This window comes from Schistocerca nitens, chromosome 3 (genome assembly GCF_023898315.1).
Source record: "Schistocerca nitens isolate TAMUIC-IGC-003100 chromosome 3, iqSchNite1.1, whole genome shotgun sequence".
Lineage (NCBI taxonomy): Eukaryota > Metazoa > Arthropoda > Insecta > Orthoptera > Acrididae > Schistocerca > Schistocerca nitens.
Genome location: NC_064616.1, coordinates 342,322,242 through 342,340,876, shown reverse-complemented (window position 1 = coordinate 342,340,876; position 18,635 = coordinate 342,322,242). Strand labels below are relative to the sequence as shown.

The 18,635-nt window shown below is 41.9% G+C and overlaps 1 protein-coding gene across 2 annotated transcripts in view; it reads right to left on the bottom strand.

Annotated features, from left to right (window-relative positions):
* Positions 1-18,635, bottom strand: part of LOC126248294 (GTPase-activating protein and VPS9 domain-containing protein 1) — a 369,886-nt gene that overhangs the window by 242,156 nt on the left and 109,095 nt on the right. For both annotated transcript variants that reach the window (XM_049949157.1, XM_049949158.1), the window contains exon 9: positions 3,482-3,692. In XM_049949157.1, coding sequence (XP_049805114.1) covers positions 3,482-3,692 — 211 coding nt within the window. The remainder of the gene's footprint in view (positions 1-3,481; positions 3,693-18,635) is intronic.

Genomic DNA, 18,635 nt, shown 5'->3' with positions numbered 1-18,635 from the left:
TTTTGTTGTTTTGATGGCCTACTAAAGATGTAAGAAGTTTGAAGTATATCTGTGATCACAACGTCATGGCCTCTCCTTGTTAGTGTAGTGGAAGGAATCTTATCTTTGTACACAAAAAGATGGATCCACAAAATGTTTAGTGGGGCACTACACACTGAATATTTTTAGGCAGTTAAGTTTACAAAGGCACTAGCATGTCTTATCATATCAAAGCATATGAAAGCAGAAAATGTGAAGGACCTGAGCATGTACAAGAGATTTTAAAACTTAAAAGGAAGTTCTCTCATAAGTGGAAGAAGACAAAGAAAAATAACCCGAGTTGGCCATTCAGGTGAGCTACAAAATTGTGTTGGTAAATGAAAACATGTCACTTAGTCGGATGAACTGTCTTTCTTATTACACCACGTCAATGGTTGTGTCCAGGTATGCCTTCAGGCAGGACAACAGCTTCTTGAAATATGCACTGCTCCACGGACGCAGGCAGGTGAAAGCTGTATTATGCTATGGGGAACATTCACCTGGGCTTCCATGGGATCTGTGGTAGTAATAGAAGGCACCATAACTGCTGTGGACTACATGAACATTATTGTAGACTACCTGCATCTCTTCATGTTTGATGTCTTCCCTGACTGTGATAGTACCTTCCGACAGTGATGGCATCTTCCAGCAGGAAAATTAGCCATGTCACAAACAAGGTCAGAATTGTGGTACATTGGTTTGAGAAGCGTGCTTTCAACTTATGTTGATGTCTTGGCCACAAAATTAGTCTGATCTGAACCTGACGGAACACATCTGGAACAAAATTTGGCAACAGCTCTGCACCCATAAACCAGCAGCCTGTTAGTACCTGTGCGTAGAAATTCAGTGCCACCTTCCCCTGGAAAGACTTGCTGACTACCAAAGACTTGCTGAATCCATGCCACATAGAACCTCTGGTGTATTCCTTTCCAATGGTGGACTACCATGCTGATAAAGAGGTTGTCAAAATGTTTTGGCTCGGCATTGTATTGCCATACGCCATCAATAACACAGAGCTTTAAAATATTGACTACAGAACACTGGCTCAGTGCCACATGCAAATATGGAGTATTAACACCACATCTACAGAGTTAGTCATTTGCTATTGTCCTCACTGTTTGATTTTTGTATACTACTGTTTTAATATTTTTCATGGTCATTATCATTTCAGCAGTTCAACTCCGTTAGAAATATTGGTGTAATTTGTGGAAGTGAAAGAGAAATTACTCATGTGTCTTCATTTTTAATTCTGTCAGTAATGTTCTCAAGAGGAACTGAGAGAGCCTTTGTCAGGAATCACATTATTCTTCACTGTTGATATTCATATTTCTCAGATTTTAATCATTTTTTTCTCTCCAGTTCTGCGAATTGTGAATCATGTGGGGTAGGGGTGGTGGGTGGGGAGCAGAAAAAAGAGAAAGCTCCATTTAATATTTTAGGAAAATACTATGGGGTCTGTGTACAGAGTTATGAGCTCAAACATGTCTTTTGCCACATTGTTAAGAATACGAAAGGCACTAGGACACACTTTTTGGAAATAATTTTGTCTACATTCAGTGCATCTTTCCATCCTTCAAAATCATTCTAAGACCATTTTTAAAAGTGTCTTTCAGCAGCTGAGTAGGTTTAACAACTCATGCCTATAGGAGCTCTTCACAATAAGAAAAAGACTTCATTCTTTAAACTGAATCATTTCTTCTCAACACAAGGAAAAAACAGGGCTATGGGGGTGCGGTTAAAGAACTTTGGTGCCTACTCCAAAGCTAAATGGTTAGTTACTGTGGCGGAGTGTTTCTCATTGTAAGAAATAATGGCCAGCCTCTTTCTTCTATGGGTAGTTTTAAATATCTCCTTCATCTGGGACATGTTCTTCCACATATCATTTCCTAGTGAATATTTTTTCTTCTTTCCTGAGACAGGCAAGACTAATTATAATTTACTTCTTCAAAAATTTCTGAACTGTCTCAAAGTAACCATTAGAAAAATGGCACAGTAAAACTGTTTTCTGCTACAAATAGATGAGAGTGATTTAGACTGATTCATGTGGATCATTTCTACTACCACTTTTGTAGTTTGGAGTATAACCTGTGTTTTTTCCTAATCATGGGGAACATATCTGTTGAAGGGTCCTGTGGTAAATTATGGTTGAGAGAGGAGATCATTCACTTTGAAATTTTGTACAGATGGTCAAAATTGCATCAGATCCTGGAATTTTAACTGAGTTTTCGGAATTTTAGCTGCTTCTCAACACCGTTATTACTAACTATTCACTTATCTCAGCAGCAGTATAGATACTAAATGATGGGAACATTTCATGATTTACCTTTCTGAAGGAAAGTCTCCATGTTCTGGACATTGATTTTATGTTACTGACAAGCTTAACATATAACCAAAATGTATTGAATTTTTGAGACGGATCCTTCGAGAATATTTTGCACACACTGCTCTTCTGGCAGCCAAACACATTTCATTTAACATTTGCCGCTCTATGGGTTTGTTTTATACCCATTGTGCAGCCAGCTCTTGTTTTTTTATGAAGCTTGCTAACATTATCTGCATATCACATGCAAGGCATCTGCGATTATTCTGCTAGATACATATTTTTATAGACATTAGTCAACTGTTAGCTTGAGCTTGAGTCATATCTGATGTCCACTGCCTGAATTAAAAGCTTCTAACTTGTTAATAACTTTTGGAAAAAAAAAAACAGTTTTCTGATAATTTCAAATAATAATCAATATCAAGACTGATTATTATTTTGAATCTTCTAACTTGTGTCTGAGAAATTAGATAACCACCTCATTATCCATTTTAGTGAACATGTGTACTTCTCTGCTTACTTTTCAACCATCTGTAACTTGATGTTCATTGTTGCTAATACTGTATTGTGACCACTGATACTTGTCTCTGTGTGAGTGTCCTCAAAGAAGTAAAGTCTGTTGGCACCAAGTCTAGTATTTTTCATAATAGGTAGGGTACCAAATCATCTGTTCTAGGTAATATTAAGAGAAAGCTTTTATAACTGATTCACAGGAAGTTCTCTCTCTCTCTCTCTCTCTCTCTCACACACACACACACACACACACACACACACACACACACCACTTTCCACTGCTCGACTTTTTCTAATATAATCTTGGTTTTGTTAAATGTGTTGAAAATATTGCATTATTTAGCTTTCCACTGAACAAGGAACTAATTTTAAATATACAATCAAAGTGAGAAAGCAGAGGAAATTTCTTTATGGGTAATTGTTTTACTTTTTTTGTTTATGGACATTCAAGATGTTCTCTGTTGCTTGCAATTACACTATTTTATTTCAGCACATTAGTACAATAAATGTTGGCATCTTAATAGAATCATTACCACAGTGATACTGTTTTCATATATATTCCCCAAACCTGCAGCAGAACCCAACTGTTGAAATTTTCGTGACAATTACAAAAGAAGTGTATCACTGTACCTTTACTCAGTAAGGCTGATCTTTTGCTGGGTGTTTCTGGTGGTGTGCGATGCTGGTTGACCTTCGCAGCAACAGGTGGTACTGAGACATTGCCAATGTTAGCAGGAGTATTAGATGGCAGCTGCCTCAAAAGTTCTTGTAACTGTTCTTTGTCGACAATAGCTGCTGCATCTTCTGGTAATTCCAATAACACTGTTTGTAAAAATGTAATCTGCAACAACATCAAAATTTTGGCATTGATAACACTAATTGCAAATTACTTTTGTAGTAATGAACTCAACTTATCACAGAAAATCTTCCATAACCAATGGATATTACACACAAAAGAAACGAAGATAAAATAAGAAACAAACTAGCATATAATGGTAACAAATACGAAATACAGCAGCTGATAAAATAACTGTTTAACAACAGATATTTTCTATTTGTTCTTTTTATGGAGCCCGTACAATGCAGAAGGGGGGAAAAAACACCACTAAAGAAATTACAAAAGACATAAGTATTCAGGAATAAGAGAGAAGGTTTTTGTTGTTCCTGCGAGGCCACCAAGGTATGCTTTTGCAACGATTTTTGACTCACAGGTACTCAGGTTGCAGTCACAGTGGCACCTACATTGATGGATTCCACCTATGACCGACATCGGCAGAGGATGGTCAATCTTTTCAAATCAGTTGCAAGTACATGAATGGTCACAATGCAGCCTGCTATGCCGTTTGAACAAGACAGAGCCAGGGCAAAAGCATCGCAGGTCAACTATGCGAGCTGATGCCAGTGCTATAGAGACTTGCCGCTTGCATGGTTTCCACCAGTGCCACGGGCAGTGCTGAGGATGAAGACATCGATTTCACCTCGTCCAATTGCCGGCCGAGTACAATCCGCCAAAGATGGACAGAAACCTACTCGGAAGAGAGAAGAGCAGCTCTCGCCCACTTGGTTATAGATCATCATCCAGGGCTGACTTAAATGGGGAACATCATCTAGTGAACTCTTAAAAGTAAACAGACAGTAGTTGCAAATTGCGTCTGCTATGTACTGTGAAGTTTTGTGTTTTTGTGTTATATTACATGCAGTATTGCAGACTTCCTTATTCAACAAGTCATAAAGATAAGTACACCTTTTTAACTCATTTGTGTGACTTTGTTACTAATTTGTTGGAGTGTTGTAGGACCTCTGTTCTCTTATCCTGTTACCTGATCCTGAGGCGTAGCTGTGTAATACTGGCAGAGAGAAATTTTCTTAGCGGTTTACTGCACCAGAAGCTGCTTCACAAACTCACAAACTCGACCTACTGTAAAAACAGTGCCAACTCTGCCTCCCAGCAATAGTGACGAAGCCTTTACAAAACTGGCATCAAGGATTTACAAAACAGCCGATCTGATCACCTAAACATATAGACTTCAGATGAAAATGAGTGAAATTCAAACCAGTTACCCCACTCTCCCCCACTCCCTTCACATGGTTGAATCTGCTAACTTCCTCGTGCACGAAATATGGACTGTGAGAAACAGATTTATTTAATCCAAAAAAGGAGTTTGTGGCACCCTGAGGATAAAAAATATCATAATCAAAATATAACTTGGAATCAATGGACTGAAATAACAAAATGGCTCTAAGCACTATGGGACTTAACATCTGATGTCATAAGTCCCCTAGACTTAGAACTAACTAACCTAAGGGCATCACACACACCCATGCCCGAGGCAGGATTCGAACCTGCAACAGTAGCAGCTGTGTGGTTCCAGGCTGAAGTGCCTAGAATCACTCAACCACAGTGACTGAAATAACAGTTTTATTGGAAACTGTAAGTAGGCAAAATCTTTATCCAAAATTTTAGGCATATATTATAACATCAAAAAAATAATTTGTTGAAGTGAGAAGAAGGTGGTGTATCTTATGCTTAAAGTTACTTTATAGTTAGTCTTTTTTGGGCTGAGGTAGCTGGACATTAGCTGTCTACGAATTATTACTACTGCTTCCTGGTGTTATTATGCCAGCAGGGTGGCGATTCTGTCATATGAAGTGATTTGCAAATTTGATATACACTGAAGTGCCAAAGAAACTGCTATAAACATGCGTATTCAAATACAGAGATATGTAAACAGGCAGAATACGGCGCTGCAGTCAGCAACACCTATATAAGACAAAAAGTGTCTGGTGCAGTTGTTAGAGCAGTTACTGCTCCTAGAATGGCAGGTTATCAAGATTTAAGTGAGTTTGAACGTGGTGTTATAGTAGGCTCATGAGCGATGGGAAAGAGCATCTCGAAAGTAGCGATGAAGTGGGGATTTTCCTGTATGACCATTTCATGAGTGTAGTGTGAATATCAGGAATCTGGTAAAATACGAAATCTGTCGCATCGCTGTGGTCGGTCGGAAAAAGATCCTGCATGAATGAGACCGATGACGACTGAAGAGTATCGTTCAACATGACAAAAGTGCAACCCTGCAGCAAATTGCTGCAGATTTCAATGCTGGGCCATCAACAAGTGTCAGGGTGCAAACCATTCAACGAAACATAATTGATATGGGCTTTCAGAGCCGAAGGTCCACTCGTGTACCCTTGATAACTGCACAACACAATGGTTTACCCCTCGCCTGGGCCAGTCCACACCAACAGTGGACTGTTGATGACTGGAAACATGTTGCCTGGTCGGACGAGTCTCGTTTCAAATTGTATTGAGCAGATGGACATGTATGGATACAGAGACAACCTCATGAATCCATGGACCCCGCATGTCAGCAGGGGACTGTTCAAGCTGGTGGAGGCTCTGTAATGGTGTGGAGCATGTGCTGTTGGAGTGATATGGGACCCTTAATGTGTCTAGATATGACTCTGAAAGGTGACACATATGTAAGCATCCTTCCTGACCACCTGAAATCTATTCATGTCCACTGAGCATTGCAACAGACTTGGGCAATTCTGGCACAGGACAATGCGACATCCTACACATCCATATTTACTACAGAGTGGCTCCAGGAACATTCTTCTGAGTTTAAACACTTCCACTAGCCACCAAACTCCCCAGACATGAATACTATTGAGCATATCCGGGATGCCTTGCAATGTGCTGTTCAGAAGAAATCTCCACCCCCTCATACTCTTATGGATTTATGGACAGCCCTGTAGGATTCATGGTGACAATTCCCTCCAGCACTATTTCAGACATTTGTCAAGTCCATGCCACATTGTGTTGCAGCACTCCTGTGTGCTCACGGGGGCCCTACACGATATTAGGTAGGTTTCTTTGGCTCTTCAGTGTAGGTGCTTCCACTCTTCAGTGCTTTAGCTGTTCAGAGTATCTTATTCTAATATTTATGTTTGTCTTTGACATATAAGCTGACTGACAACCACTGATGGTTAACTGAATTGACTTCAAACTGCGCAGAGAGTTTGTAATCTTTCTTTTCAATGTCACCATGAATCATATCAAGTATGTAATTTCTCTCTTCATCTCGTATATTCATAAAACTTGCTGGTTATTCCAATAACTGAGGAAAGAGGGTACAGTACTCACCACATTCTTTTCAAGACCTACGTAGCTCATCTACATTTGGTGCCTTTTTAATAGCAAAAGCTACAATGTAGTAATTCCTCTAAAAGCACAGAGGTGTTGTGGCATCCACCCTGCCTATGCAGGTTACAACAGATTCTAACTTCCTTGATAGAGTTGATCTAACCTAACCACCTTGATCCTGATAAAAACTGACAGTTGGCAACTTATGACCAATTAGACGGACTCTGGCAACTGCTACTTTGAAGCCTTAAAATGATGGCAATGGAAAAAAATTAATTACTAATATTTGGCCAGGAATGGGAAATGAGGTGGTGGTGCACAGTTTCTAACATCCAGATAATGAACCAATTAAGCTTTGTTGCTCACTTACTGTGATTCAAGAAAGTAAGCTAGTGTCAGTATAGGGTATTACCCTCTTCCTTCTCCCTTATCATCACATTCACCTACAATCTACAACAATACTTAACATATATGGCCTGCAAACCACTGAAACAGTATCAATAAATACGTCTCCCAACAGATCATTAACTACAGGAAATGACGAATATGGTAATTATTATTATTATTGTTATAAAATGATGATAATGGCAGCAGTGGTGATGTGACAAAGGTAATGCAAAAGCAATTATAAATTTTTGTAGTTCACTCAAATTACACCTGTACCAGGAGTGATCTCGATACAAGTGTTTCAGAATGCTTCACCCTTACAAGTGAATAATGGATTCCAAGCAGAATGAAGGCACTATACTTTGGAGACAGAGAAAGAGTGAAAGACATGCAACTGATAAACCCATCATATTTCTTGCTGGGGATAGCAGTGCATAGTGTTTATTGACTTTGAACAAGAACAGTTCATACGTACAAGCAAATGCAAGAAAAGATGAGTGGTCTGGTCAAAAGAGGATAACACAAAATGTGGTCCAAAGGTTTCCATTCAAGTTCAACATTACAAAACAAAGTCCTCAGCATGTAAGTACACAGTTCAATCCAGAGTCTGATACTCAATGTTGTCACAGCACTCTGGGGCCCTTGCAGCCCTCTAGTTGAAAGTACGGAAGTTTCAAAACCCACTACAGACAGGATGTGTGGCTGTATATATATGTATCAGATGTATATACATCTCTCCTATACCACAGCATCAGCTCATGTGATTCAAGTGGTGCACTGTCTGGTGATGCCATCATGGACCCATTTATCTGTAGTGTCTGTAATTGTTTTGCCAGAGTTATTACTTCTGGTTGGATAGCTCCTGAAATGTCCTAGTTTGTGGCGGTATCTTCACCGCTAGGTCAATGAGAGGATTGGCAGTGGTAGAGCACGGTTCATATTTCTGTCCTTAAATGTCAGTGACATTATGGTGTGGGATTTGTTCAAAGTATTTTCATTGGAGGGAATACAGTGGGGAAGCCAGTGGGCATTGTAGCGAGATCCTCTCCTGGGAATGCAGAATCTGTAGTAGAAATAAGTTGATAGAGGAGCAGGAGCATAAGATTTGTGCCCTTCAGACGCAGATACAATACGCAAAGGAGGAACTAGATAGGCTGAGGCGGGTGAAGGGTGCTGGGGAATGGGAAATGGCAGTTGGCAAGAAGGTAGCTAGGAAGAGGAGGTACTCCAATAGTTTTACTTTGCATACATGCAATAGATACGACCAACTGTCAGAGTTGAGTGGAGAGGAGCCTCGTGTAGCCGTAGATGTAGGTAACTTGCAGCAGTCCTAAGCAGTTAGGAGGCCTAAGTCAGTTGCAAAGTCTAACAGAAAGAAGAAGGTTCTGCTGCTAGGTAGTTCACACGGTAGAGGTGTAGGCCAGCAGTTGCAGGAAGTGTTAGAGTGTGAGTAGCAGGTCATCAGCAATGTGAAGCATAGTGCAGGGTAGGTTCAGGTAGTGATAGTGGGTGGAGCAGGGAATAGTCTCGATAGGGACGGGGAATATGATGTATATAGTGACCTGGTAAAGATAGCTACTCAAACTGGTGGCATTAATGTGCATTTCGTGCAACTGTTTCAGCGACACGATAGGGCTCATCTTCATGCAGCTGTTAGGCACGTTAACATGGGCTAGAGAGGGCGCTGATGGCAGAGGGCATGGGTCACATTTCAGTGGTGCCAGTTGGGTCTATCAGTAGGTCGGGTTTCACTAGGCATGACCTGCACCTCAATAGGTATGGGAAGGGGAGGCTGGCAAAGCTTATAGGGATAGTGTAGTGGGTGGTGGTGGGATGACTCATGGAAAAATTCCTGTAGAAGTTGGTGTTCGAGCTGCACCTTTTTTAGACTGAAGTCAGCTGATAGGTATACCTGCTCAAAGAAAGTCCCTCGAACTAAGAAATTATCTTCAGAGGATGTCAGGTTTCCAAGTAGAGAACGAATTAGCATATTTCATAAAAATATAAGAGGCATTAGAGATATAGTTAGTGAACTGCTTATAGATGCCGATTCTGACATTACTCGTATATTAGAGTACCATTTAAATAATTTGACAATTCAGAGACTTCATCTACCAGGATACAGATTAGCTGACTGTTTTTCACGGAGTTCCTTGCGGAGTGGGGGAGTGGCCATGAACATAAAGAACAGTATCCTATTTGAGTCCATAGACTTATCACAGCACTGCACTGAACAGATATTTCAATGTTGTGTAGAGGCAGTTGAACTTAGTGAAACTAAACTTCTAATTGTTGTTGTTTATAGGTCATGTAACTCTGACTTTAGAGCACTTATGCCCAAGCGAGACACAGTTCTTAGTTCACTTTATAGGAAGTAGCAAAAATTAGTTATATGTGGTGACTTCAATATCAATTTTGTATATGACTGTGCAAGAAAAAGGATGTTCGTAGATCTCTTAAACTCACATGATCCGATGCAGACTGCGTTTTATCAGACTAGGGCGGAAGGAAACAGAAGCACAGCCGTAAACAATTTTTTTTATTCATTCTTCATTACTAGATAGAAATTCTGTTATTAAAAGGGTGAATGGCCTTTCAGACCATGATGCACAAATTTTAACACTAAAAGGCTTTTGTACTCAAACAAATGTCACATATAATTACAAACTATGTAGAAAAGCTAATCCAATGGCAATAGAAAGGTTTTAAACCTTGTCAAGGAACAAGAGTGGCAGGATGTTTATAGTGCCGATAACATAGATGACAAATATAATGTTTTCCTTGACACATTTCTCAGGCTCTTTGAGAGTTGCTTTCCATTAGAACGTTCTAAATTGGGTAATAGCAATAAAAGGCAGCCTGGCTGGCTGACTAGTGAGATAAGGATATCATGTGGAATAAAGCAGGAATTATATCAAAATGTTAGAAGTAGTCACAATCAACCTACAGTAGCCATTACAAACAGTACTGTAAGGTGCTTAAAATGTCATTAGGAAGGCAAGGAGTAAGTGGCACGCAAATAGAATAGTTAATTCACAGGATAAAATTAAAACCATATGGTCAGTTGTGAAGGAGGAGTCTGGTCAGCAGCACAAGGTCGAAGATATAAAGTCTACATCTACATTTATACTCTGCAAGCCACCCAACAGTGTGTGGCGGAGGGCACTTTACGTGCCACTGTCATTACCTCCCATTCCAGTCGCGCATGGTTCTCGGGAAGAACGACTGCCGGAAAGCCTCCCTGTGCGCTCCAATCTCTCTAATTTTACATTTGTGATCCCCTCGGGAGGTATAAGTAGGGGGAAGCAATATATTTGATACCTCATCCAGAAACGCACCCTCTCGAAACCTGGACAGCAAGCTACACCGCGATGTAGAGCGTCTCTCCTGCAGAGTCTGCGACTTGAGTTTGCTAAACATCTCCGTAACGCTATCACGGTTACCAAATAACCCTGTGAAGAAACACGCCGCTCTTCTTTGGATCTTCTCTATCTCCTCTGTCAACCCGACCTGGTACGGATCCCACACTGATGAACAATACTCAAGTATAGGTCGAACAAGTGTTTTGTAAGCCACTTCCTTTTTTGATGGACTACATTTTCTAAGGACTCTCCCAATGAATCTCAACCTGGTATCCGCCTTACCAACAATTAATTTTTAATGATCATTCCACTTCAAATCATTCCATACACATACTCCCAGATATTTTACAGAAGTAACTGCTACCAATGTTTGTTCCGCTATCATATAATCATACAATAAAGGATCCTTCTTTCTATGTATTCGCAATACATTATATTTGCCTATGTTAAGGGTCAGTTGCTACTCCCTGCACCAAGTGCCTATCCGCTGCAGATCTTCCTGCATTTCGCTGAAATTTTCTAATGCTGCAACTTCTCTGTATACTACAGCATCATCCGCAAAAAGCCGCATGGAACTTCCGACACTATCTACTAGGTCATTTATACATATTGTAAAAGGCAATGGTCCCATAACACTCCCCTGTGGCACGCCAGAGGTTACTTTAACGTCTGCAGATGTCTCTCCATTGAGAACAACATGCTGTGTTCTGTTTGCTAAAAACTCTTCAATCCAGCCACACAACTGGTCTGATTTTCCATAGGCTCTTAGTTTGTTTATCAGGCGACAGTGCGGAACTGTATCGAACGCCTTCCGGAAGTCAAGGAAAATGGCGTCTACCTGGGAGTCTGTATCTAATATTTTCTGGGTCTCATGAACAAATCAAGCAAGTTGGGTCTCACACGATTACTGTTTCCGGAATCCATGTTAATTCCTACAGAATAGATTCTGGGTCTCCAGAAACGACATGATACGCGAGCAAAAAACATGTTCTAAAATTCTGCAACAGATCGATGTCAGATGTATAGGCCTATAGTTTTTCACATCTGCTCGACGACCCTTCTTGAAAACTGGAACTACCTGTGAACTTTTCCAATCATTTGGAACCTCCCGTTCCTCTAGAGACTTGTGGAATATGGCTGTTAGAAGGGGGGGCAAGTTCTTTCGCGTACTCTGTGTAGAATCGAACTGGTATCCCGTCAGGTCCAGTGGACTTTCCTCTGTTGAGTGATTTCAGTTGTTTTCTATTCCTTGGACACTTATTTCGATGTCAGCCATTTTTTATTTGTGCGAGGATTTAGAGAAGGAACTGCAGTGCGGTCTTCCTCTGTGAAATAGCTTTGGAAGAAGGTGTTTAGTATTTCAGCTTTACGCGCATCATCCTCTGCTTCAATGCCATTATCATCCCAGAGTTTCTGGATATGTTGTTTCGATCCAATTATTGGTTTAACGTAAGACTAGAAACTTCCTAGGATTTTCTGTCAAGTCGGTACATAGAATTTTACTTTCGAATTCACTGAACGCTTCACGCATAGCCCTCCTTACGCTAACTTTGACATTGTTTAGCTTCTGTTTGTCTGAGAGGTTTTGGCTGCATTTAAATTTGCAGTGAAGCTCTCTTTGCTTTCGCAGTAGTTTCCTAACTTTGTTGTTGAACCATGGTGGGTTTTTCCCATCCCTCACAGTTTTACTCGGCACGTACCTGTCTAAAACGCATTTTACGATTGCCTTGAACTTTTTCCATAAACACTCAACATTGTCAGTGTCTGAACAGAAATTTTCGTTTTGCACCTGTTATGTAGTCTGAAATCTGCCTCCTATTACTCTTGCAAAACAGATAAACCTTCCTCCCTTTTTTTATATTCCTATTTACTTCCATATTCAGGGATGCTGCAACGGCCTTATTATCACTGATTCGCTTTTCTGCGCTTACAGAGTCGAAAATTTCGGGTCTGTTTGTTATCAGTAGGTCCAAGATGTTATCTCCACGAGTCGGTTCTCTGTTTGATTGCTCGAGGTAATTTTCAGATAGTACACTCAGTATCTGAGTGTCCCAATCTATATTTGGTAAATTTAAATCTCCACCTAAGACTACAACATTCTGAGGAAATTTATGTGAAATGTATTCCAGATTTTCTCTCAGTCTAGAGAGCCTAGCAGAATATCAAAGTACTGTGCTGCACATGTTAGTCCTGCACTTAGCCATATTTGTAATTTTTCTTTAAGAATGGTCAGTTTCCTGAACAATTAAAGTACTCAGTAGTAAAGCCACTTTATAAAAAGGGAGAAAGGCATAATGTAGACAATTTTAGATCTATTTTTATACCATCAGTGTATTGCTCCAGAAGTTGGACCATTATGGAATTCGGAGAATAGCTCACAATTGGTCCATGTCTTACTTTAACAACAGACAGCAAAACGTCATTAATTACATTGTTGAAAATGTCTGATGTGGGGCCTGGGTGGGGCACAGTCAAATTGGGGATGCCTCAAGGATCAGTGTTGAGGCCACTCCTGTTCCTTATTTATATAAGTGATATGTCCTCTAGTATTATGGATAACTCTAAAATATTTCTGTTTACTGATGACACTAGCTTGGTAGTAAAGGACGTTGTGTGCAACATTGGCTTGGTTTCTAACAGTGCAGTTGATGGAATAAACTAATGCTAAATCAGAGTAAGACTCAGTTTTTACAGTTTCTAATACACAATTCAATAATGATTAGTGAAACTGAACAGTTCAAATTTCTACATGTTCAGATAGATAGTAAACTGTCGTGGAAAGCCAATATTCAGGATCTTGTTCAAAGGCTTAATGCTGCGCGCGCATATATATATATATATATATATATATATATATATAATAAAGATGATGTGACTTACCAAATGAAAGTGCTGGCAGGTCGACAGACACACAAACAAACACAAACAAAAACATACACACAAAATTCAAGCTTTCGCAACAAACTGTTGCCTCATCAGGAAAGGGAAGGAGAGGGAAAGACGAAAGGATGTGGGTTTTAAGGGAGAGTGTAAGGAGTCATTCCAATCCCGGGAGCGGAAAGATTTACCTTAGGGGGGAAAAAAGGACGGGTATACACTCGCGCGCACACACACATCCATCCGCACATACACAGACACAAGCAGACATATTTAAAGACAAAGAGTTTGGGCAGAGATGTCAGTCGAGGCGGAAGTGAAGAGGCAAAGATCATGTTGAATGACAGGTGAGGTATGAGTGGCGGCAACTTGAAATTAGCGGAGATTGAGGCCTGGTGGGTAACGGGAAGAGAGGATATATTGAAGAGCAAGTTCCCATCTCCGGAGTTCAGATAGGTTGGTGTTGGTGGGAAGTATCCAGATAACCCGGACGGTGTAACACTGTGCCAAGATGTGCTGGCCGTGCACCAAGGCATGTTTAGCCACAGGGTGATCCTCATTACCAACAAACACTGTCTGCCTGTGTCCATTCATGCGAATGGACAGTTTGTTGCTGGTCATTCCCACATAGAATGCATCACAGTGTAGGCAGGTCAGTTGGTAAATCACGTGGGTGCTTTCACATGTGGCTCTGCCTTTGATCGTGTACACCTTCCGGGTTACAGGACTGGAGTAGGTGGTGGTGGGAGGGTGCATGGGACAGGTTTTACACCGGGGGCGGTTACAAGGATAGGAGCCAGAGGGTAGGGAAGGTGGTTTGGGGATTTCATAGGGATGAACTAACAGGTTACGAAGGTTAGGTGGACGGCGGAAAGACACTCTTGGTGGAGTGGGGAGGATTTCATGAAGGATGGATCTCATTTCAGGGCAGGATTTGAGGAAGTCGTATCCCTGCTGGAGAGCCACATTCTGAGTCTGGTCCAGTCCCGGAAAGTATCCTGTCACAAGTGGGGCTCTTTTGTGGTTCTTCTGTGGGGGATTCTGGGTTCGAGGGGATGAGGAAGTGGCTCTGGTTATTTGTTTCTGTACCAGGTCGGGAGGGTAGTTGCGAGATGCGAAAGCTGTTGTCAGGTTGTTGGTGTAATGGTTCAGGGATTCCGGACTGGAGCAGATTCGTTTTGCCACGAAGACCTAGGCTGTAGGGAAGGGACCGTTTGATGTGGAATGGGTGGCAGCTGTCATAATGCAGGTACTGTTGCTTGTTGGTGGGTTTGATGTGGATGGACGTGTGAAGCTGGCCATTGGACAGGTGGAGGTCAACGTCAAGGAAAATGGCATGGGATTTGGAGTAGGACCAGGTGAATCTGATGGAACCAAAGGAGTTGAGGTTGGAGAGGAAATTCTGAAGTTCTTCTTCACTGTGAGTCCAGATCATGAAGATGTCATCAATAAATCTGTACCAAACTTTGGGTTGGCAGGCCTGGGTAACCAAGAAGGCTTCCTCTAAGGGACCCATGAATAGGTTGGCGTACGAGGGGGCCATCCTGGTACCCATGGCTGTTCCCTTTAATTGTTGGTATGTCTGGCCTTCAAAAGTGAAGAAGTTGTGGGTCAGGATGAAGCTGGCTAAGGTGATGAGGAAAGAGGTTTTAGGTAGGGTGGCAGGTGATCGGCGTGAAAGGAAGTGCTCCATCGCAGCGAGGCCCTGGACGTGCGGAATATTTGTGTATGCCACTTCCTTATACACAAATATTCCGCACGTCCAGGGCCTCGCTGCGATGGAGCACTTCCTTTCACGCCGATCACCTGCCACCCTACCTAAAACCTCTTTCCTCATCACCTTAGCCAGCTTCATCCTGATCCACAACTTCTTCACTTTTGAAGGCCAGACATACCAACAATTAAAGGGAACAGCCATGGGTACCAGGATGGCCCCCTCGTATGCCAACCTATTCATGGGTCGCTTAGAAGAAGCCTTCTTGGTTACCCAGGCCTGCCAACCCAAAGTTTGGTACAGATTTATTGATGACATCTTCATGATCTGGACTCACAGTGAAGAAGAACTTCAGAATTTCCTCTCCAACCTCAACTCCTTTGGTTCCATCAGATTCACCTGGTCCTACTCCAAATCCCATGCCATTTTCCTTGACGTTGACCTCCACCTGTCCAATGGCCAGCTTCACACGTCCATCCACATCAAACCCACCAACAAGCAACAGTACCTGCATTATGACAGCTGCCACCCATCCCACATCAAACGGTCCCTTCCCTACAGCCTAGGTCTTCGTGGCAAAACGAATCTGCTCCAGTCCGGAATCCCTGAACCATTACACCAACAACCTGACAACAGCTTTCGCATCTCGCAACTACCCTCCCGACCTGGTACAGAAACAAATAACCAGAGCCACTTCCTCATCCCCTCGAACCCAGAATCCCCCACAGAAGAACCACAAAAGAGCCCCACTTGTGTCAGGATACTTTCCGGGACTGGACCAGACTCAGAATGTGGCTCTCCAGCAGGGATACGACTTCCTCAAATCCTGCCCTGAAATGAGATCCATCCTTCATGAAATCCTCCCCACTCCACCAAGAGTGTCTTTCCGCCATCCACCTAACCTTCGTAACCTGTTAGTTCATCCCTATGAAATCCCCAAACCACCTTCCCTACCCTCTGGCTCCTATCCTTGTAACCGCCCCCGGTGTAAAACCTGTCCCATGCACCCTCCCACCACCACCTACTCCAGTCCTGTAACCCGGAAGGTGTACACGATCAAAGGCAGAGCCACATGTGAAAGCACCCACGTGATTTACCAACTGACCTGCCTACACTGTGATGCATTCTATGTGGGAATGACCAGCAACAAACTGTCCATTCGCAGGAATGGACACAGGCAGACAGTGTTTGTTGGTAATGAGGATCACCCTGTGGCTAAACATGCCTTGGTGCACGGCCAGCACATCTTGGCACAGTGTTACACCGTCCGGGTTATCTGGATACTTCCCACCAACACCAACCTATCCGAACTCCGGAGATGGGAACTTGCTCTTCAATATATCCTCTCTTCCCGTTACCCACCAGGCCTCAATCTCCGCTAATTTCAAGTTGCCGCCACTCATACCTCACCTGTCATTCAACATCATCTTTGCCTCTTCACTTCCGCCTCGACTGACATCTCTGCCCAAACTCTTTGTCTTTAAATATGTCTGCTTGTGTCTGTGTATGTGCGGATGGATGTGTGTGTGTGTGCGTGCGAGTGTATACCCGTCCTTTTTTCCCCCTAAGGTAAGTCTTTCCGCTCCCGGGATTGGAATGACTCCTTACACTCTCCCTTAAAACCCACATCCTTTCGTCTTTCCCTCTCCTTCCCTCTTTCCTGATGAGGCAACAGTTTATTGCGAAAGCTTGAATTTTTTATGTGTGTGTTTGTGTGTCTATCGACCTGCCAGCGCTTTCGTTCGGTAAGTCACATTATCTTTGTTTTTAGATATATTTTTCCCACGTGGAATGTTTCTCTCTCTCTCTCTCTCTCTCTCTCTCTATATATATATATATATATATATATATATATATATATATATGACTTACCGAACGAAAGCGCTGGCAGGTCGATAGACACACAAACACACACACAAAATTCAAGCATTCGCAACAAACTGTTGCCTCATCAGGAAAGAGGGGAAGGAGAAGGAAAGACGAAAGGATGTGGGTTTTAAGGGAGAGGGTAAGGAGTCATTCCAATCCTGGGAGCGGAAAGACTTACCTTAGGGGGAAAAAAGGACAGGTATACACTCGCGCACACACACACACACACATATCCATCCACACATACACCACACATATTTTTCCCACGTGGAATGTTTCCCTCTATTATATTGATATATTCACTGTCATTTCTTGTTAACGATATCAGCTAATTCCCAAGAATTAGCAGCTTTCACTCAGTTAATACTTGGCAGAAATCCAACCTGCATTTGGATTGCACTTCCTTAACTCTCGTGCAGAAATGTGTGCAGTATATTACTGCATCCATTTTCAATAAGCTACCAGAAGAATTCAAAAATCTTAGCAGCAATCCAAGTGCTTTTAAATCGAAACTGAAGAGTTTCCTCAGGGGTCACTCCTTCTATTCTGTTGAGGAGTTCCTTGAAAAATTAAGCTGATTCTTATGTTATATTGTTGATTGTGTTTGTTTAAACTTATGGCTTGACAGTTTTTGGGTTCATAAACATTATATTATTATCTGTTATTACTTTTATGTTGTAATTTCAAGTACTGACATACTCCATGACCTTGGAGATTTGCTCCTCAATTTGGTCCTATGGAAATAGACATGTAAATAAATAAATAAAATATGCTGGAAGCCTTGGCTTTCTGGTGGTGTGCCCTGAGGTGCCAGAAGTGTTTTCGTGCAAGCAGTGGAGGCTGTGGCCATTTCATCTTAGGTATGTGTGGTCCGAGTTCTTTGATATAGTGTAAGAAGCGGATGCCATTGCTGCCACATCGTTTTTCTTACACCCGTGTACCACTGTAATGATCCTGGGAAACCTTACTGAAGGTGCATGTGCAGACCAATGCACCAACTTCAATGCAAGGGAGTTCTGTGTAGTTCTGGTGACGAGAGCATCAAATCCAGTAATATGTGTTAGTGGTGGTCTTGGGGAAGCTCCACTGGTGACTTTCCTTTGACCAGCTTTGTTCCGTAAGATGCCAGGAAGTGAATAAGTGCATCCTCTATGTTGAAGATGGCACCACATTTTTGATCTAGGTTTTAAGTGTTTACATAATTTGTCAGAATTGACATTCAAGGATAGATGGAATGGTGCTGTGGCATTCACAAGATGTCTCTTCTGTTAAAGACGTCCTGAAACAGACCAGTCATGAACTGAAGGTCATTTTTTTGACATGAGGGTGAGAGAGAGAGAACCTCCATGATAAAAGTCTTCTCTAAGGCTTTGATGGATAGCTGCTGACATAATACTGTCTTTTTGCATCGCATATGGGAAGTGTGAGCAC